This window comes from Opisthorchis viverrini (assembly GCF_000715545.1).
Source record: "Opisthorchis viverrini unplaced genomic scaffold opera_v5_4, whole genome shotgun sequence".
Lineage (NCBI taxonomy): Eukaryota > Metazoa > Platyhelminthes > Trematoda > Opisthorchiida > Opisthorchiidae > Opisthorchis > Opisthorchis viverrini.
The window spans coordinates 3,633,089-3,655,624 of NW_008751660.1; the positions used below are offsets into that span (position 1 = coordinate 3,633,089).

Sequence of the window (22,536 nt, forward strand, 5' to 3'; positions counted from 1 at the left end):
CACAAAAATGCAAACTACCATGTTTTAATCCTACCTCTGAGTTATTACTCCAGCAAACAGGGAATGAAATGTATAGGTGGACCAAAACACGTGTAGAAAACTCACTGCGAAATAAGTTTTATGAAAATGTTTAAAATAGACTAATTACAGATACCTGAGAAAGCAAGGCAATGAAAGCGAAAATAATTTCCCTTTAATGACTGCCATCTGAGCCATTTTGTTGTCTCTGAATACTAATAAAGCAAACATAAATCCGTCGGTTCATATGTCACCGAAAGTTTACAAAAATATAACAGTAAATATGCGTCAAGGCGTAGCTTTCACTGAGGAACTTAGTCTTCTTGTTGAGCAAGATCCAATAAATCAGCATATCTAAGGAAGTGCTGCAACAGTTCCTGGAGAATTATCATGTCAAAGTGACTCGGAACTCAAGCACGTGAGAGAATACTGACAAAAATTGAATTCCTAAACGATTTCCCTCAGACATTGCTGCCCATAAAATACAGAATTTAGTCTATCTTTGACCAATCGGGTATTGAAATTCTGTTGTATATAATTATCTATGCACGTCTTCATTCGAACGTAGACCATTATGTTGAACCCCGTTTGGCAGCATTGGATCCCTACGTATTGTTGAGGGCTAAACAAGTCTAGAGCAGTGATGTCTGAATAGATCTCGAATGGTTGATTTATCACAGTCAAAATTTCATTTAAAGGAGGCATTCAAAGGAAGTAACATTTGCTGTCTTTTTCATTTTAGCACAATTATTTGATCGCTACGTAATGAATGGACATCATATATCGATGTGTTATGAGGAACCCAAACTGGTTTGCTTACTGAACCAACTTCCCTCCGAACTCGGTGCCTTGGCTAGAAAACGTAATTGTCTAGAAAATGGAACTGCCTTCCTGAGTTCCCATGACAAACTCAGAGTTCATCTGTACATAACGAAACCGCAAGAACAGAGTAATGGTTGTAATCGTTATGTTGCAATGTTATTGGTGTATTTATGACGCAGTTTTACTCGTGTTACTCATCACTCTCAAAGGATAGTCAAAGAAACATGAATTACTGAACCACGGCATAAAGTGCGAATGAGCTTAGTTGGGTTCTGGACAGGTCTTGAACATCATGTTACGGCCATTGTCAGTAATTTTTAGACACCAGAATGCTTATTAAAATAAACACAGTACAAACGCGTTTCCTGACGATCAGCGCAGCAAGCTGCGTGTGTGTTGTCCTCGGATCGTTACACGCCAAGATTTGACACGCTCAATAATAACTAGTGAAGTACCCGATTGTGGCAGCTTGGCCACTTTTCGACCATAATCTTATTTGAACTGTGTTATTTAACCTAAACTTCGAGGGTCCCATTTCACACTGGGTGTCTCCAGGATCCTCCAAAATTCTAAAAGACCAAAATAGTCACAAGAATGTTTTATTCGGGCTTGGACATTCAACTGGTAAGTGCGAACATAGTAGTGAAGAATCGATGGCTCGTTTATTTCCCTGAGACAAATCCGTAAACTATTGATTTGCCTCTTAAAATGAGTAGGCCAAGTATTTGGGTCTCAGACTTAGGCACCATTCGTTCACTTGGTGGGTTTCGCAGTTATGATAGCGTGTCGTTTTAGAAAAAGGCACTCCTAATCTCCCAACTGTGCCCTCGATTATATGATTCTACCAAGTGCTTGTCAATATTATGTAGACTCTCGATAGCAAAGTGCTACCTGTTCCCACAGTACGTGGTTTTATGGGCGCAGTTCAAAGACTTTCCACGTGTTATTCTCTTCCATTTATGCGTTAAAAACAATAGCACATTAGTTTTACGTAAACGTTCAAAATGACGGGCTGCGTTTTGATTGTCTCCAGCTAGGCAACACATCGATATCTAGACAACCGGATTTTTCCCAGGGTATTATCCAACTGAAGGAATATTCGGCATTTTTTCCGGCTTCCAAGGAGGGATATCCCACGGCGGTAACTGTGTCAAGAAGACAAAATCTAATAACCTGCCTGGTTTGTGTCAGTTTATCTAACAGATATCCAAAAACTGGAAGAAAAGTGATCGTTAATGACGATTGAGGGGCAGAGATTCAAAGAACAACAATGAGGGGCAAAATAGAATAGCTGATTAGAGATGAAACCAATAATTACTACAGGCATAAATCTATTAAACTCGCCAGGAAGGCACTACCTCCGGCTACACAAATACGATTATAGGAGATTCGGGTCACGTGCAGGACCAGAGATCAGTAGAACTAATTTATAAAAAATGCGTTGCTTCTTCACCTGTGATTACAATCGTTCATTCAATATTTCATCCATTCATTCATTCAATCATTCATTAGCTCATTCTAAAACAATGAACTCCTTAGCATCAGGTCAAATTCTTGCAGATGCTTTACTGAGACGTTGCTACACTTACAGCAGATGCTGTCAGACGCTAAAAATAAGCAGCAGTAAACGTCACCCTGCTGCACGCAAAGCTTAAATATTATTTTACATGCAGGGAAAATTCGAAATTGCTTTTGAAATTCCGTTTTGTGTAAATGTTGATTGTGGCATGATTGGAAAAACGCCGTCATAGACTCTTCTTTGTAACCATGCACTCAAGTCTGACTTGTTGTCGTGCGAATGTATTTTGCTTTTTTCAAAGTCAAATTTCCATGCGGTTTTCCAACGCCTCACAATTTCAGGGGTATCATGCGTGATGGATCTGGTCGAAGATTATCACAAGAAATCAACATAGGACTACGCTTGAGATATTATGCAAAAATATTCCTATGGGAAATTTCAATCCAGAATTTCAACCAAAATAATTGGGAAAAAAGTCTCACAAGGCACTTCTCACCAGATTCGAAGGCTGGCGGAATTTTATAAGTAAAAGTAAACTAATTTTCACTGCCGTCATATTAAGTCCCTCATTACTGTTTATGATCAGCTGGTACAAATCGACTTTGGTGCTTGCCTAGGGTGCCGCACTAGAATGTAATGCGCTTACGCAATATGCGATGTTACAAGGTGGAGCTGTGAGCTCAGTCAGCACAGACGATTGCACCGTACGTTTGCCTATGGAAGAATCTAAACACGATTTTCCATGGCACTCTCTAATAATCTACTTCCTGTCGATCTTTTCAGTCTTAGACACAACTGTGAAACATGACACCATACTCTTGCCTATTTATTCCTACATGTTTTTGAAGCTAGCGGTGAAAGTTGATCTGTCTCTATTACAAACAGCTGAAATCACTGTAACCAAAATAATAATTATCCGCAAGCCGAATGGACCTTTTATTTGCTAACTTGCCTTTTGGGATGCTATTTGATNTTTTTGAGGCAGCGGTGAAAGTTGGTCTGTCTCTATTACAAACAGCTGAAATCACTGTAACCAAAATAATAATTATCCGCAAGCCGAATGGACCTTTTATTTGCTAACTTGCCTTTTGGGATGCTATTTGATACTGGATTGGTTAGCACCAACAGTGAAAATGGCGTTTTGTCAAGTGACTGACCAATCACTGGGTGTTAAGCTCGAGAGGCCCAGCTAAAGACTGAAAACTTCGGCTTTTGAATCTTCCCACAAATTCATAATGGGTGCACTGTCAATGATTCTTATCAGAAGCGAAACTGTCTTTGAGTGGTTTTGGAAATTTCAGCGCATGCTGGGTTCAACTGAACTACAAAATTCCTAATTTTAATAACTTTTCCATAGCGACTTTGATCTACACTGTTTCCTTGGACCAGAAGTATCTGTATCTGTTCACTGTCCGGAGTTATTTCACACTGGTATACAGTGACACAACCCAATAATGTGGGCTGCGGAAGCCTCGTCCTTCACTGAATGGTATACACGTGATTCTGAAGAAAACCCCTCGCAAGACACACGTGTATACTCTTATTTTATTGTCTGTTTCAAAGTACCATAAAAATTTACTACTTCGTGTGTGATAATCACGTGTTTATTTCTGTTGTTGAAGACACTGCTTACTGTTACTTCTTTAATTTGCTAATTTCGGTGCTTCCTCTGAGTACCTAACTTAATGGTGTTCGCTGAACCGTCACAAAATGGATACAAAAAAATTTGAAAATCGAACTGCATTAACTTCGTTTTCGGCAAAAATGCTCCAGAAGAACCTATTGGGAAAAATACATCGCTGGAAAGGCCTTGCTCTTGCAAACCCCAAAATAACTGCTGTCTTATGGCTATTCTGCTTATGCTTTATGATTATACCTTGCAAAACTTTGATGTTCTCTTTGAATACAATATTAGACTGTACATAAATAAGACCCATGGGCTACTCGATTACAATCTACCTTGAGCCTCTAAGCAAAAACGTTTGCTTTCAGTTGCTCCTTGCAGATTTCGTTGACCAAACAATACATCAGCAGTCGTTCTGATCCCTCATTTACTCATTTACGGGAATAATCGCAAATCAAGCGAAGTTCATCTGGAGCTGCCTTTAAACTACGAATAAACTGTGTGGATGACCCACAACGACGTTTCAATCCACTCCTTGTGATTCATTATAGCTTTCATTTTGTCTGCATCCTACGGAACAATCCACCAACTCCACATATTTTCGAATGACAGATGGACACGTGGACAAAAAGTCCCCTTGCTGTTGTGTGTATTTTTGACAAATGAGTAGTCAATATGTTGATCAATTTACCTGATGAACATAGACTTCTTTCGACCTCCGCAGGAAAAAAAACGGTGGTATTTAATAATACAAAGCCTCAAAAAGCAACTTTATATAAGAGCGTCCCAGGCAGATCACTTTCTTGTGGATACAAGTGAAAATGACAGGCACCATCTGCTGCTTAAACACTATGTCAGACAGACAGCCTATAAGATAGACAAAGAACGATCCTCAGATCGATTAAGTAGCTGTGCTATTGATTTATTCAAGGCGACGCACGCTGTGTTCGGTTTTAATTTTGCCAGCCATAATACTTTAGTTCGGAGTCCGACGGAACGATTAAATGATCAAAACGAAGCGCTAGTTTCACACGCAAAACAAAATATCTCAGATTACAGTTGTGGACTTCGGGAGACATCTCGAAGGTCGTCCATGTCTACTTAGACAGTTCAACACATGAATTTCATCAGGGTACATCAAGTTAAACACAAGCGTCAATCACTGCGCCACTTGTCTGTCCAAAGAGGTAAGTTACACTCCCATGACGAAAAAGAGCATGAATTGTTGAGTATTGCAAATCCTACGAAGTAGCACTTACCAGCATGGCTTTATGATGAAAAGTAGCACTGATGGACAAAGCCCGACGGAATAATGATGCGCAAAACTACTCCCTTTAATCACCGTTCATTCAGGTGGATGATTTCACCTGAATGTATCACCGGCTGGGTCATTAGCTCGACCATTATTTCGCGAATTTCATCGTTAAACATAGTCAGGAGTGCAGGCTACAGGAAAGGACGGAGCAGCAACCGTTCACTTAAATAACCATCTTTTAGGAAATGAGTATGCTGGCCGCAAATCTAGTTTTTTAGGAAGATTAATAAACGTCATTCAGCTATGAACAAGTCAGCAGTGAAACCAATAAATTCACCCAGAACGATTTTGTTGCCAATCTAGGAATATGTGTAGTTTATCTAGCACTTGTCTAGGTGACTTAATCAGAGCTCCACTTGTAAACACTCCTGTATCCGGGATAGAACATTCTGTAAAATTAAAATTCATGCGAATTTATTATACAAAATCATAAATAAATTTGAAAGAACATAAAAATAAATAAAATGCACTCGGTGCACCTGAATACCACGCTGTTAGAAGTTGATGCGCTTTTGCTCTATTCTTTCACTGTCATGGATGTTCACCATTCGGAGCTGAATAGGCGAAATTAATGTAACAGGGTGTCACGACTCAACTGGTTTTGCGCTTTTAGGCCCAGTATTTACCCTGGTTATCGCCTTAGTGGGGCTTTCGCAGACCTAACGCTTGTATGATCGATGGGGTCTTTTCATCATTGCGAGTTGCGCAGTTAACTAGCGTAAGAATGACCATAGCCTCAGTGAGAATCCCGTATGTATGTTTCCTTGGGTGACTCAGGCCCAGACAACCAGAGCGCAACAGGCTGCTGAGAGAGCACTTTCACAAATGAATGTCTTTGCAGCCTTGCTGCGTGACGATCACATCAATCAGCGTAGATCTCCTGCTGGCGGCGACAAATAGATTCAATAAGCGATATCCATCTATTATCCCGCAAAACGGTTGATAAACGTGGATTGGAATAGATTGGCGTTAATTGAGGAAGAAGCCTTCATTTCCCAGTAAAATACAATTGAGTTTCTCTGTGTAGTGTTAACCTACAGCGAAATTCAGAATGAATTCTGGTCCATTATTCAAAGACATGGAACGATGCCATGGCCTGGATGCTTCAGGTAATTAACTGTCCCATTGGTATGGTTGACAACACAATGTTTATGAAATTAGTTCACTGCACAGGATGAGTATATTATTTGAACCACGTTAAGTCGTTTCATCACGTAGATAAGGCTTACACCGAAGTATTGGTATCACATTCTACATAGATAACTGCGCAAACTATCTTCTTTGAGTAAGCATTTTAGAATTGTTCATTGAAATGTTCATTTCATATGCACACCTCCGATAGATCACAATCCTAAAAATGGGAGTCCACTATATTTACAGGTTTCACCAGCCACCAATGCTTGAGCCTAAAATTCACGAAAACCGATACTTTGAGCTATGGAAAGAATACCTCAAAATAAGAGTTACAGGTGCGCTACCGTATGCCGGTATTGCAATTTTTATTTTTTGTATCACAATGGAACAATACAGTAGCGATCAGAACATTCATATTTACGACACACGCCTAAATCCGTTCTGTGGAATCAAAGTCGTCAAGAGGACTCATTGGAGATTTGGAGAACTTCCGGCATCGAGTAAGCAAGTGCTGAATGAAACAATTCATGAAGTCTCTAAACAACAACCTGGTGAAAACCAGGACTGTGAAGAACTAATATCACCGCTCTTGAGGCATGCAAGCTAAAACAGCTGTGTGAGGCAGCACGGATCTATGAGTCGTAAGGTGAATTTATGTTTTCAAAACCATTGTGTAGGGTGTGGTTTATTCAGGAGATCAAAGCCCATTCGCGGATAGGCAACCCAGCCCAACACAAACAGCGCGATTTCCAAAGCTTCGCTAAGAGATGCTTCCATTCGCTTTCCGGTATTGTGTTTAGGAATGAACTGAGCACCTCAGGTCCATAAACAAGGTCACCAACCGTTTGGCTGCTAAAGCGAACTCAACCGACTAACTTTCTAATTTCCGGTACATCCATTTTTCAACACGTTTCCCGATTTATGTGTGCGGTATGAGGTCTCTGCCTTTAGGATGACGATAAGTTAATCGGCCTGTTTACATAACTGTGAGCTGAGCTATCTCAATCTATTCAGCTGTGATGGTTGAGACTGAAGTTGTCCAAATATGTTACATAAATTAAACCAATCACCCGCCTATTCATGGTATTAAAACTGAACAGTTTTTTGCCAAATGTCGGATATATTCACGAACAAGTGGCTAAGATTTCGAAACGTTATTGCAGTTTCATCTTACTTACTGCGATATGAGTGATGGATTTTTCAACATCTCGCAGGGATTTGCCCATTATATCGAATGCTCCTCAGCCTAATTACATGTCTATTCCTTGCTACACTGACTCTTTTCATATTCTCTATTAAATAAATTCACACTTTTTATATTATATATCAAACGTCACTCCAGTATTATGCAAAACCCCACACGACAGTACGTAGGAAAATTACCAATATGACAGGCTCCACTTCATGCTGGTCAGAGAATGGTTTTCTCAAGGTGCACTTCAGAGTCCATAATTTCACACTAGTCTTCTGCCAACTGGTTTGCACCTTGTTGCTCACAGAATTAAAACAGAAACCGATTTTTTCAGCCAGCTACTTTACATTGAACCATGTATTCTCTTACGAGCAGATGTTCAGTATGTGCATAATTCACTTTCTGCTAAGGCAGCTAACCAATATCAGTGGTTTTCATCCTCCGTTTATATCCAGGCCGTCTGACTGAAAGCCGGATCCGTAGACACATCGGGTATTTTTATGACTTAGATCTGGACCACCCTTGCCTCGTTTCTTCTTTCTATTGAAAGGCTTTATTTAGGTTGGCGAGCCTGCATTGCAGTGAAGCGCCAGTATTTTCACCTGTTGTTGCCGTAAGTGATGAATTGATGAACTGTTCGCAGTTGTGACAGAACTTAAACAAAGCACAAAAGTAAATTGAAATCAACTAACACTTTGGACGCATTACACCATCAAAAGATTATCATGGTCTTTAAACTTGAGACGATTTCTTGTACTTGTCAGTAGGTATCACTAACAACTGATTCAAATTTCTTTTATTATAGGCAGTGCAATGTTGTCGCATGGTTTGGATTCAAATACGTGAATTAACCAGTGAGATTCAACGTCATGTTGCACAACGCCGATGCACATTTAAATGAAATGGACGAGCCTGGTCTAACCACAACACTACAAAACGAAAAACCCTCCGCGAAATTTCTTTTCTTTTAATTAATCCGAAATGCCAAACAGACTTGGTTTTTGTATTTTGAACAGTAGCTTTTAACAGGCATTCCATGGTTTTCTTTCTACAAGTAACCATGATTAAAGATTAACTCATGTTTTACGTAAACATGTGCATCAGCCCCGCCAGATGGACCAGCCGCAATTCGTGTTTTACGGCTGAATATCTCCACTTGTTTCACGTTTCTGTGAACAGACTCGTCTAAAAACAGAATCGGGATGTAGATGAAGTAGCCTACTCTTTAATTTCTAGGTAGGGAAGGCAGGCGTCTGATGGGTATAAGTTGATTGCAAGTAGTTTTTTATAGTCTTAGGAATCGAAAATTTCGGGAAGAATTGGGTGCGCCCCCGGATGCGGAGTAAATTTACTGAACAGTTTCGAACCTAAGCTTATTTGCGAGAATTCATACAATGTCAAGGGATTAATCTGACCGACTCCTCTTAATACTTCAACGTAAAGTCGAACATTCTTCAAGGAAGATTTCTTTCCCAAGGCAGCTGATTCCGACTCTGGAACTTGATTTGTTTACACGGAAAGGGTTCTCGGTTGAGACAAAACATTTCGAAAGTCTTGTACAATAATACGCTTGGCTTTTTATGAAATCAGTGGGCTATTTCCCGGGTGGTACGACTACATATTGCCTTCATATACTAAATTTTCGACCAAGCATTCAGCACTTGCGGGTACCACAAATCAGCTTATCTCATGAATATGTGCAATTCAGCCATGCAAAAACTTCGTTTTAGCATCTTTCAGAAAACGTCATCGCGTATTATATATAAATCTATATGAAACGACGAATTCGCTAGGTTACAAAATGGCCTGTCCCCAAGGTACCGGGAATTTGTCGGGAGATTTTTATTATAAAAACTAAAGATGACATAGTTATTGCACAGTGCGCTGCTAGTCAGTGAGAGCAAACAGTGTACCTGGTGTGTGTGCAAGTGGTCACATATCTCAATCCTGGACAGTTTGATTTTAAAAGCGATCAGCTATGCAGCCAAAAAAGTTGTCTCCGTCAAATTCCATGAATTGCGAAACACCCCGTGAATTCATCAGTTGCCTAGGTTTCCGATAAATTATTATCATTATTCTGGATTCAGACTGTGGTTGTGCAAAATCCTCAGTACAAATCATGTTTTCATGTCGACTGAGAAGCTGTTCCAGAACTGTTCAACTGAGTTGTAATTAATCAAGTGAAAAAGGGAGCTATTTGGCTTTAACCAGTAAGTTGTGGATAGATAAATGGTGACTGTAGTTTACGACCTGCATAGATGCAGACAAACAAAATTTAGTTTCGGTATAGAAACTTGAGTTTTTGGGCTAACCTGAGGTGCTGTCAATATTTTCGGGAGTTGACGCTTCATTTTTACTGCTTAGTTTCCTGAGTTTCGTTGCTTTGAAGACTCTGAATTGCACAAAGCATCATTTCGAAAACACTTAGTGATTCCTTATTGTTCTAGTACAAGAGCCACACCCAAATGCATCGTAAACATTCATCTGACGTACCAACTCACTGTGGACAGGAATGCTTGGCTCTCAGTTACCGATAACAAATAAATGTAATGTTCAACGTTAATAACCTACAATATTCAGTATTTTGTTTGGCGCTAACAGGCCATCCGCTTGGTAATATGCTTGTTGCGCCTGTTAATGATTATTGGTGACTAACTATGGAAAAAAAACCAATCCATTAGCAAGCACAGAAGGACTCATGTCTGTATACTTGTTATTCAGGTACGACAGCCCAAACGTCCTGCGTCCTTGGCTTGTTGACTGATTGTGATGGCCATAGGTGTAGTCCGATTCATCCGGTAAATTCTGAAGGGGTGCCTTGAAAACTGACTTTGATAGAAACACCGAACTTGGGGAAATTCCGAAATTATTTTAGTGGATGACACCTGTGAAAGTCACTACAACAAATTGGCTTAGTACAACCAACTTTGTTGCTACGACTCAACGATGTTGTTCCGATAAGCATGTGTGTACAATTATTCCCATATGGTGGAGATTAACTGCCAATCTGAATCAGATTCAGCTGCTTCAAACTGCGCAGGTTTCTCCGTGTGTAGGCAAGTTGGAAACGCCATTCACAAAGATAAATGACAGTTATTCAGCACCATAAAAATTTTGATGGAAAGTTGAAAGTAGCTAGCGTAGTATGACAGCGAGGCCGCACACTGTTTTGTCGCAAGATCATTCCAAAGAATTTCTTTTGCAAATGCATTGCAGACCCTCAAGATCTGTCAGAAGTGAAACAGTTTTAGTAAAAATGTAGCCCAGTGAATATGAAGAGCCCGTTATCTTTTACGTAAATCAGCTTGTGACAGCTAACCACCCATACCCGATACTTGTTTCGCATTCCACCGATGGTACAAACTGTCTATTCATATTGGCTTTTTTCGTCAGATTCCTAATTAGACGACATTTTCACACTCTCCTGATCATATATAAATGCAATTTTAGATAGACAGTGCTTGTGAAGACGTTTTTCTTTCCTTGATACTGGATGCTTCCAACTTACATGTTGCGACTGGAAATGGCAGTTTTTCTTCCGGTCACGTGACCTTAATTTGGTTCAATCCTTTGCCCCATCAAAGGTTTCCCCGCATAAGCTGTGTATCGGGTTGGTGTGGAACAGAAATAACTTTGTCACGTGGTTTGTGCCTCATTTACTACCCAACACGTGATACCAGGGTTTGGAAGTCGTTAGAATGCACTTTGGCGCATTGTGTTAATGTGTAACTTATTACCGACTAAGTTTTGGTCTGTTTACTGAAATGGTGGATGAGTGTATGTTGAACAACCGTTCGCTGGGTCACAAATCCGAAAAAGCTCGGTGTCGTTCTTAGTAAAACAATCGGAATATCCCGTAGCACTACAGTTTGCGGCAGCTGTTTTCGATTAGGCTAAATGCTTTAGCTCCATGGGACCATCTGAGTCAGGGATAGCTGTTTGAATATTTGCTCACATAAATAGTAATGACTGTAGCCCTCAAACACCAATCCCGTTCAATTAAAGTGACAATAGACCAAAACAAGAAGTTAAATTAAACTTAAGTTTTATTTGGGGTAAAGCCCACATCTAGCACATATCTGGAGGAGTTCCAGGGCTCAGAGTGCGCTTTTTTCGACAATTCAGGCCAAGTGTAGGCAATACGTTCAGTGCAGCTTCCACACTCAGTTGCCCTTCATTACCTTTCATTTGCCTATGTAGTGCTTGCTTAAAACTGTTGTCTACTGTCCAGGATTACTTTTTATCGGTGGTCAAGCTTAAAGGTACTATGTGCATTGAAACGCGGCTTCTTGATGTCTGTTCTGAAGAGATGAATCCCTGTCAAGTTCAGCTGGTAATGAAAAAGCGTACATTTGTTCGTCAGGCGTGTGAGAGTTTGTTTGTTTAAAAATGCCAAATGGACATTTGTTAAAGCCTCAGTGGATCAAGAATGCGCCAAATGTATGGCTCACCAATCAACGTTTAGACATACGGCATATGTCCTGCGATAAACTCATTCCACGATTACCCTTTCTATTCCCATACCATTCACCTTCTTAGGTGTTACCAAATAACCTGCTCCACTTAACGGTGCTTCCTCGTTTTCTCCCATGATGGTGCTCTCACCCAGGACCTTATTGTCATCACTTCAATGAGCAATGAAGGTGCTTTGAAAGGCCTGAAACGTTGGGAGATAACCCGCGCTCGCCTCCAGCTGATCTCTCTTTGGTTGCGACTACTTTTAGCATCGCTGAGCGCACGGTACCATAGGTTTGCATTAATCTACCTAAACTATAATCAAGACATTTCAACTTTGTTCATAATCAGTTAAAGTAAAATAAAGTCCGAAATTGTGCATAACATGAACAGAAGAGGGAATAAATTCAAAAGCAATTGTGTACAATTATTGGAGTCCCTGGTTACCTGGTGTGGTGTTTCCTTGGTCAAAAAGGGCTGCAAAAGCAAAATAGAAAAATTTCGTCAGCCTTCAAAACGAAGCGGATAATTACTCCAGCCACCCAAGGGATGTCAACTAAGGTCTTTCATATAGAGTAGTGCATATCGTCTACAAATAGCATCCCATAAAGCTTTGGTGCTATCACCTACTTGTTGTTGGAAGGTCTTCAATCAGGGCGATCAGTTAAGTGAACGAAACAGCAATCGTCTACATACAGGGAACACTGGCTATCCTCATTACTAACCTTGTCCTCTTCCGGGAAAAAAAGTGCACCTTCTTATTATTGAAAGTGAAACTCGATGATAATAATTATCAAAAAAGGGAACCTCACATCCGGAGGACCCATTGCAATATCAAAAAGCCCCAGTGAAATTGGTGTGTAAACAGTGGGGAACTGTCTTATAATAGTGTCATTCATACCAAAGGTACTTCGTCACCGGTTTCTATAGTTTTTATCACTGCGAAAGGAACTCACATATAGAAGCCACAAAACAGTTTGAATCGATTCACAAAACAGCTGGGTCATCGGGTGAGTAGCAGGAAATTGCAAAGACTTTCCAGACTGATAAATTTTGTTACTGACAAACTCGTTTGCCAACCTGCCTGTCAAAACGATACCGTTTTAGTGAGGAAGGGATTTTCAAGCTCTTGATGCAAAATGGTTCGTGAAATCTTGCGACAAAGTAATGCGAACTTTCACCCTCGTAGGTTGTCGCCCAGCTGAATTACGCGATTCATACTTGCTAACATCCTGCACTGGTATATATTTTAGTCTCTACCGCTGGAACTTGCTGTGGATGTGAGGTGGCAGTTTAGTAGGTTCATCTATTTAAATTTTCAAAAAAGTAGAAGCTACTGCTACTCAATCCATTCAGACCATGATGTCCACTCAGTATATGTACCATTGTTTACGCTGTTAGCGATATGATTCAAGAGCTATTGTATTAACGCAATACAAACTTGTTAAGTAGGCTTTGCCTCCCATGCTTTGCTGCCTGACGGTAAGCTTCAGTGCCATTCAAAATACCGAAATCCCGTAAATTAGCACATGCACATTGTATTGATTTGAAGTTTTCCGAAATGTTAGTAGAAATAAACTGAAAAAAGGTGAATAATTTAGATGCTATACGGGAATTTCCCTGGTGGCTTTTACATAAGTGGTAGGAAGTAAGTCTTTTGGACGTGTTATGATCTTAAGAGAGACTTTGTAAATACAATCAGGGAACCTACTAATCCTTGTTTTTTTATACAATATCCACCACCACCAAGTTACATCACTCTCCTGCTCGATGCGAGCTACCTTATGTGTTCATATATTAACACATGCATTTGAGACATCTGCTAGTTTTTGAGGAAGGCGTTCCGCTCTTCTGTGGAAACCTGTTTGTCCACTGATCTGAATGCAATGATGGGCCATTAGCAATATGAGATGGTTAGGGCTGTTCATCCACTAACTGAAGTTTACTTGTATTCTCGTCGCTTGACAGTGTATATTGTTGCTCAAGATTACTCAGTTAACATCAAGTGGTTCGCTGCTGCAGCAGTATACATCTCACACAGGAACATCAAGAATATAAATCGCGTTTCCACCACTTGCTACCTTCATGTGTACATGCTGGTACGTGTATGTATATGTGCGTGTATTCGCATATTATGAGTGTTTTTGGACTCCACTCTATCAGTGGATCAGCCTGGAAATAACCGCGTGTTCGAGCCACGTTCCTTGATTAGTGAAAAACAATGTGTGTGCGTACTTCTCTTAGGACAATAAGATGAGGTCATCTATTTTCAAACGATTGTCGGAAGATCTTGACGATTCTTTGGAATCCAACCCACGAATAAGGCTACTGCTTGACACAACTTCCCTTTCCTTCCATAATTGACAGTCCTTGTAAATGCTCTCAATATTGGTTTGCTATATTTCAACTTCAAATATGAACCCAAAAATAAAGTTCATGAGGAGTGCGCTGTGACCACAGAACTCCCATCGACAACATTTGAACAGGCGTATTCTTGTGGGCGCATTTAGTTGCAATATAGAGGATAGAAAGAATGGCAACAAAGCAGTAAAAAACAACCGCGTTTCCTGAGCATTATTTCAATGGCGATCGATCATTATAAGGGCGAAGTGAACGAGTGCGATTTTCACGGAACCATGTAAGAGCCAGTGTTTAGTGACTGCGAGTGACTGTCTTGATTATTCTCAGCGCATATACAAATTAATGTGGGAAATGCTTCGAAATCTAGAATGCCAGGATTGATTTAAACATAAACCACAGGCAGTACACTGAGCTCCTACTCAACCGGCATTTTCGATAACCGCTGAGTTTGGCATTTTGATTGCCTCGAGGCGCAGTAGACACAACTTAATATCGTGTTTATTTTGTGTCTATCTTGGTGTCTAGAACCGTTTCTTTTTTTGTTGTGGCATTGATTGTGCGCGCAGCCTTTTGCGCATTAGTTGGTGAGGCGAGAGTGATCTATTATTTTTAGCGTTATCATTTGTTTGGAATGCAAAAACAAAGGTGCCCATTAAGTGCCTAAGATTTCTGGTTTTGGAACCAATTAAATATATCCATACTAACGGCTATGGGTGGACACAAGGTACAGGTGAGTGTGACAGATAAGCATGAAGAGTAGCCTGGTCATATCATGACCATTCTCCATTTGAAGTATGTGATCTTTACCGAATCAGTTAGCTATCACTTCTTTCTCGTAGGCAAAACTTAACAATGTGGAATATGCATATATGCTGCCAGGGCGATTAACAGCAGATGGCCTGCACTTAGCTAAGCTGGTATGCAAAAAGTGGAACACCTGTACACAATAATTAACCTGTCACTCTCAGAAACTTCTGGTGGACGGTCCGCAGATTTTTCCTAACGTGAATGAAGTGAAGCCAAGTGTAACTGAAGCCAACCTGTGCAGAACACAAAAGAAGCACTGTACAGATGTTCCAGTCTTATAAAGGATCATTGGTGTTGTGCACTTTACAACTCACATATTTTGAGTCATTAACTTCTGCTCAGTGCTTTAAAACCTAACCTTCCGGCCACAAGAAGCTGACCAGCACCAAAATAGCTCTCTTTTATCTCCTATATAGCGCCTAGATACTTCAGGCAACTAATATGATTTATATAGGCACTGAGTTACACTGAATGGAATAAATGACCTGTTTACCGGACCCTACAACAAATAAGTCATCTTTTGACGCTTAGCTTAGTCTAAATCCTAGCTCAGTATAAATATCTGTTCATTTAAGAAAGGTTGGCTTGCCGTTCATACTAATCCGCTCAAACCAAGCCAACAACTTATCAACCAAGCCGTTGCGTTACCAAGCGGAGTCACGCTGGTTCCCATGTAGCACAGCGTGTTTACATTCTGCATATTCCAGAAGGTTAGCTATTTCGGTCTTTGAATGGACAGAAGAGAGGTGAGTTATAACTGTGCTTACTTGTTGGAATGTAATTTAAAATACTTTTATAAGGAAAATTCTGGGTTGCCACGTCTGCCTGCCCGGGATGAAAGCCAAAGTAGTTAGGGCAAGACTCTATGTTCGAAAAAATTAAGCCGCAGGAGTAATTAAGCAAGCCGGATATTTGAAATGTGTTCATATTATTCTTATGTCAAACGTTTTAATGCGATCTTGGCAGCATCAGAAACCGTAAGAACCGTAAGTCTTGGTCCTTCACCATTGGAGGGAAAAACAAGTGTGTCTTCATTTTATCGGACCAATAAGATCAATTGCCCGTTTCCATACAAATGTTCCTAGGCACCCATTAATCTGTCACAATTCTGGAAACTACATAAAAGGCCAAAGCTGTCAACCTGATTTGCGAGCCCCTTTTGTGACTCCCAAGTTGAGTTATACTCCGAGAACCCCAGTAATGACACCGATGTTGATACATCGGACAAATATTTCGTGACTTCGCATGTGACTTGTGGCAATAGCCACGGTAACCAGGCTAGCAGGGCAAGGCCTGGTAAAGCTGTTTTTACATTCTTGGCAATTCTACTTTTATTAACCTTACAGATAGTTCACTCGGTGCAAGAAAAGTAATATTTGTTTTACCCCTTGTTGATAAATGCTTTCTGCTCACATGTCTGGCACACAAACATTTACTTACGGTATTTAATGAGTTCTCCAGTGTGCACTCAATTGTGAATCTGCTCTAATTTTTTAATTAAACAAAAATGACAGGTCGTTGTTTGTGCATTTTTCTTCTCTCTTATGAAAAATGCGCTGTCTGTAGGTCGCAGTGACAAGAAATCCATAAGCGAACAGTATTTAAAAATCAGTGTCTAACAAGACAGATTTGCTTCAGTATAAAATAAATAAAAAATTAAGCACTAAAGGTAATTATAATGTAACTTGTACTCCAGTGTATGTTAGCCTAAACAACAATGAATCTGGCTGTCAAACGTTTGAGAAACGGATATGTAGCTCGCGCTTTCAGCAAAAACTGAGTATTCCTTCCACTTGTTTGCAAGTAAGCACCTTTCGTTTAGGGTATCCACGGAATTCATCCTACAGAGAAAGGCAGGCATGCGGTGACGTTTCGCTCAACAACACGGTTGAATGTTGACTTTAGCATCTGTCGGATTCTTTCGATTAAAATGTAATGATAGCAACCAACCGGAAATTTTAACGTTTCACTAATCATGTAGATCATATGACAGCAATGGTTGAAAACAGAAATAAGCCGAGGAGAAAGGCAATAACTTTTGCGTCTAATAATGGTGAACAATAATTCGACATGGACTCATTCAACAACAGTTCGCAGAACCTCACCTATCCACTATACCATGTAAGAACTGACGAACTTTAGTACAAAAGCAATCTTTCATGATCATTTTGCTGATTGTCATCAAGTATATCAAAGCATGATAAAAACATATTTGATGTAAGGTCCTCTGGATATCAACAGTTCCCCAGATTAGGGCGAGCATTATTGGGACTCATTCGATACTTGATGCTCCAACTAACAGCATGTTTGGCTAGGCCCGACATTATCAAATTCGTTAGGTCTGTGATATAAGTACAGCAGCAGTTCATTGGAGCCATTTGTTGGATCGACGCCAACTGACTGTGAAAGTATCACCCAATAAGGCAAGCAATAGGCTATTTCACTGACAGCAACGATGCTCATCAACTGACCTTCAAGCTAGTAACGGATGAACTGTATAGCTTTTTAAACTACAGTTTATTCCGTCTTGCAGTCGGATTTCGTTGAATGATTCAAGAAAATCAGATAGGTTCTAGTGTTACGAGGTTGTAGGTTTGTCTCAAATTGTGCGCAAAGCTCGCGTTCAATGCAAAGAGCTTTGCATACGTCAGTCAGTTGCGGCTAATCTGTTCGGATGATGAATTAAACCTATTCACAAATTTTTATGATTGTGTTCAGTATCAGGGTTGAGAGAACGTCTGATCTAACCAGTTCACTTGAAACAGTATTGAAAACCTCAAGACAGCCATCCAAAATGCTCACGCAACAGATGAACCACCTATATCCAAAAAATAATACGCTGGCTCTTTTCCCACAGGCTGGTTGGCGATTTTTAAAACGGATTAAACAGCTACCGAGTGCGTCCAGACTTTTGTCATCGATTGACTGAAACTACGGGATCCTGTTTGTTACAAAAAGACAATAGAGGGCGTCCCAGTATTGGCCGTAAAAGATAACGTAAGGTACATCGCAACATGTGTCACCACGAAACTCGTAATTTTTTTGTGCGACATCCACAAAGGTAAGTCCAAAAATCCAGGCCTTTGGTTCCTATAAATATACACGACGCGACAGAATTAAACGTTCACTCACTGTGAGAATGTTCCGTTTTCTGGTCACTGGGTAAAAGCTATCGTTCGAAATCACTTCGGTAACCCAATGTTGCATTTTTTACAAAATGATTTATACGCGGAAGGCATCTAAACTCATTGTCCTGTTGATGATATTTTGAAAGAGCCTACCTTGGAATTTCGTTTTGAAACGTTCATAAATCACTTGAAACATTTAGAACAAAGATCTGGATATCAGCTTGGCGCTGTGGGATGCTAACGTTCCTTCCGAGTTTGCGTACGTGATTTTTTTTGGCTGCGTTATTACATGGGTGTAAAGACAGGACAAATAGGAGAATTCTCAAGCTTTTAAGTGGACGTGAGTACCGCAGGGTGGCTAGCGAAATACCCTGAGACCATCAAGTTATCATAGGCGCTGTGATGGTGGTTCATGAGGTCGGTCTATAGTCAAAAGCAACAAGAACCCATCCGATTTCCTAACGTATGCAGCAGAATTTTAAAATATTCACGCATTCGGCAAAACACTACTTTTCATTCTGAGATGCCACCTCAAGACAAGCATAAGTCATCTTCCAGTGTTTTCGAGGCTGTAAGCACAAACGTATGGTCTTCTACTTCGGAAATTGTACGGCCTTCGCTCGTCTATGTAGTCCTGGAACAGACACTGACAACTTGCATGCTTCCGAGATCACACTCACTTGTAGTAGTAAAGGGTATTCACCATTTGCCATTCTACCTTTACAGCTTCCATGGCCGGAGCGATTAAACGACGTTAACAGAGATGATCACGTCAAAATAACACCCGATAATGTCATTTTAGACCACCAAGCGTTACGCGCCAAACCGATGATGGTGAACGGAGACTGAGTGGCTGGATGTGAGATTTTCGGCAAGCCATGGTTGTCCTGCGATTTCAGCCTTATAAATGTGTTTTCTTTTTAAGAATCACCAACTTTACTTACTCCACGAAAATGCAGAGCAATTTGTTACGCTTACAGAATGTGTTCACTTTTCCACTTAACTCTACAACTCTACTCTTTTTGATTTCAGGCAGTTTTCTAGGCCCCCCTTGCGGTAATCGAGATGACGGTGGTTAGAGTCAATTCCTAGATATGTTCCTGTTCATGATATCTATACCCAGGCTCCATGATCAACCAGCAATCGGCTTGGTCATTCACTGTAGCACTTCTTCGGTTTTTCTTGATTGCATCTCTCAAGCATCCCATGGAACAACACGTACAAGCAGTAGTATAGAATATGCTTACAAATGACTCGAGGTTATGCATTGAGAAAACAACAAGATCAGCTTCAAGCATACAATTCAAATTTCTCGTCTTGTTAAAATGCGGCTGGATGAAAGCACAAATAGGTTGTTCATAATTTTGTGCAAGGTGGAGATCACCTGAGTAACAAGCGGCCTTCAGCTTACGAAAGTAGGTTTCGCCCATATGCTGCCATCTTGAACTCCACGCACTGTTAACAAGCATTGGTAGAGTACACGTACGTGCACCAGTAAAATTTAGGCAAGAACTTTGCAGGTCCAAAACGAGAGAACCTTCGTTAGAGTTAATAATCTATGAATGACATTTTTGGAAGTCCCGGACAATATCTTTCGCGGACTGGGAATCTTTGTGCATATATCTGATATAGTGAGTGCGGCGTTGTCAATCATTACTTTATTACCGATTGTATATGCTATTTAAGCTTGATAGCAACTATGGTGACTTCTTACCCACGGACATCTACCCGAAAGATAAGCACAAATGAAAAGCCTGGTTCGACCAAAATTTAGAACGAGAAGCTTCCATCGCCAGGAGTAAAGAATTTAATATTCAGCTCATTGTCTTCAGGCTAGTCGCCATTTTTATTCAAATATGAGCAAGAACTTTTAACTGCCGTTCCAAAAATGGGTTTTGAGATATTTGTGGGCAAGAAAACAGGTCTTAACCCTGTTCTGGCTAGGTAATGCTGTTTTTGGAAAGGGAGTATATGACCGTATACCACTTCCTTATTTGTATAGGGTTCCAGTAAGGGGTCCCATCTGAGGATAAATTCCAACACCATAAAACAAATCAGCCCTTAAACACACCCGCTTTATCGCAGCCCGGTGACAACAGCATACCAACATAGACACTAACTCATAGCGATGCCGTTATTGTTGCCTTTGAAATGGCAGAGCTTTCTAGGTCCGACGGACTGTGTATATTTAGGATGACCTCCAGAAGGCTAATCTGGTACAAGGGTTCTTCAAATATTGTGCCATAGTTTCAGCAACATCGGCTTTCCATTTAGGAAGTAAACGAGTGACAAAATATTACTTGGAGTTCAAACAATGAGATGTTTTTTCAGAATTTAATTTTGATTTCTTTTATCTGTGGCTTTTTATTGCTTTGACTTTCAAAACATGGTGTCCATCCATGTAATTCAAGCTCTGAAATCTGTAAGCTGCCATATAAACACAGACTATTTACATTCAAATAAGTCTGTGGAACAGTTAGCAAAATGCTTGCGAATGTCATAAAAATTTTGATTATCTATTTATTTTACTTTGATCCTGATCTGTTCAACACAACGACTTGGGAAGACAGTGGATTACTTTCCATCATGCCTCCACATTCTTCTCTCAGTTGGGAATTTTGAAAAACCTGAATACCCGAGGATGTCAAAATGCTACTTTTTTTAACATGTAAGCGGGCATGTAGACTAGAATTCACTTCAGAATTGTGCGCTCCGGTCCGACAGGAATCGATTGATTTATTCCCCCTATCTTCCCACCCAGCATAAAGTCACATGCACAAACAGCACGCGGCCACACGGTCATTTTGATTGGCCGTGGCCTGCTACAGTAGACGAATAGGCGGCAGGACACTGAATCCCATTTTGTGCCCCAAGGCCAACATGCACACATTCAATCGCACCCATAATTCTGTGCGAATGCAACCTATTCTTTACTAGTTAGTGCGTATCTACTTCATCGCACGATCAATACACAAGCGACCAATCGCTATTCTGTGGAAACAGTTCTAGAAGAGCTATTTTGGTCACAAGTTGAACAATACATTGAAATATGTGACATTCGGAAGCAGTTTTATCTGTGGTTCATTTACTTTCGTTCGAAAATTTTCTGTGTCACAGGCGTGGACCGGGGATCAAACTCGACTTGATGTCAAACGGCCGTGCCAGTTATTTCTAGCAGGGACTGAATACCCTCAGGAATAATTAGTTCATCCGCTTGTGTGAAAGACCTGGAACTAGTATACCAGCGCTATTATAATGACATACGTAGAGAGAAGATTGCTGTTGCAAAATGGACCGCCGTGGGGGTTTCGGTTGTACGAAGACTTTATGGAGGGCCTTATAGTATCCAAGGTGAGTTTTTTCAGGACTCGTCGCTTTGTGATGCAAATGGTGACTGACGAACTAAAATTTACGACTCATAGTGAGAGAATCCGTAGTCCGAACTTGGATAACACCATGTGCGTCCCTTCTCACAGTTAGTTAGCTCAGCTTGCAAGAAGGAAAAATATTTAGATTGAGTTCAGAAGGACTGCTGGTCCAAAATGCTAGTTGATGGCTGCAGAGAAAATGAAAGGTTTGATAGGCCTCTTAAATCGGAATATGCACGCAAAACTCAGTTTAGAACGTTTATCCAGTGAGCTTTAGTCTCATTGTCAGAATTACATACAAGAATGATGTAAACAATCGCGTCTCAGCATAAATGACCACACAGAGTTGTAACCATTCGAGTAAGCATTCTGTACTCCATGTGCCTGTAGACCCAGCAAGATATTTCGACCAGATCTAACCTGATACCTCATTTTGAATGAAATCAAGAAGGTACAAGAAAGAACAATTCCTCTGGACCATGCACTTCCAAGAGTTGACTTATCATGTAACGATTTGAGTGTGAGTCAAATAAGTTTAAATAGGCTGATTTGACGCTGATTTTATTGGAGATTTCTAAGTTTGCGGAGGAAAGCACCACTCGAATCATGTATAGTAGACCCCCAAATTTCAAAAGAATTTGAGTTGTTGCACATGACCCTCTGCAGAACATATTGTGCTCCAGCCGAAGTTGCGATGACTTTTCCTGCTTAGTCCAAAAGTCCGAAAGATTTTGTCGAAACTAGTTGTCATGGTTAGGAATGACACTATAGAAAATCAAACTTCAGTTACCAC

The 22,536-nt window shown here is 40.4% G+C and overlaps 1 protein-coding gene across 1 annotated transcript in view; it reads left to right on the forward strand.

Annotated features, from left to right (window-relative positions):
* Positions 1 to 21,333: 21,333 nt before the first annotated feature.
* The window catches only part of T265_00461 (hypothetical protein), a gene marked incomplete at both ends in the record, with an annotated part of 48,357 nt that continues 47,154 nt past the window's right edge, over positions 21,334 to 22,536 (forward strand). The window contains one exon of the mRNA XM_009164234.1: positions 21,334 to 21,726. Within this exon, the coding sequence (XP_009162498.1) occupies positions 21,631 to 21,726 (96 nt within the window). The remainder of the gene's footprint in view (positions 21,727 to 22,536) is intronic.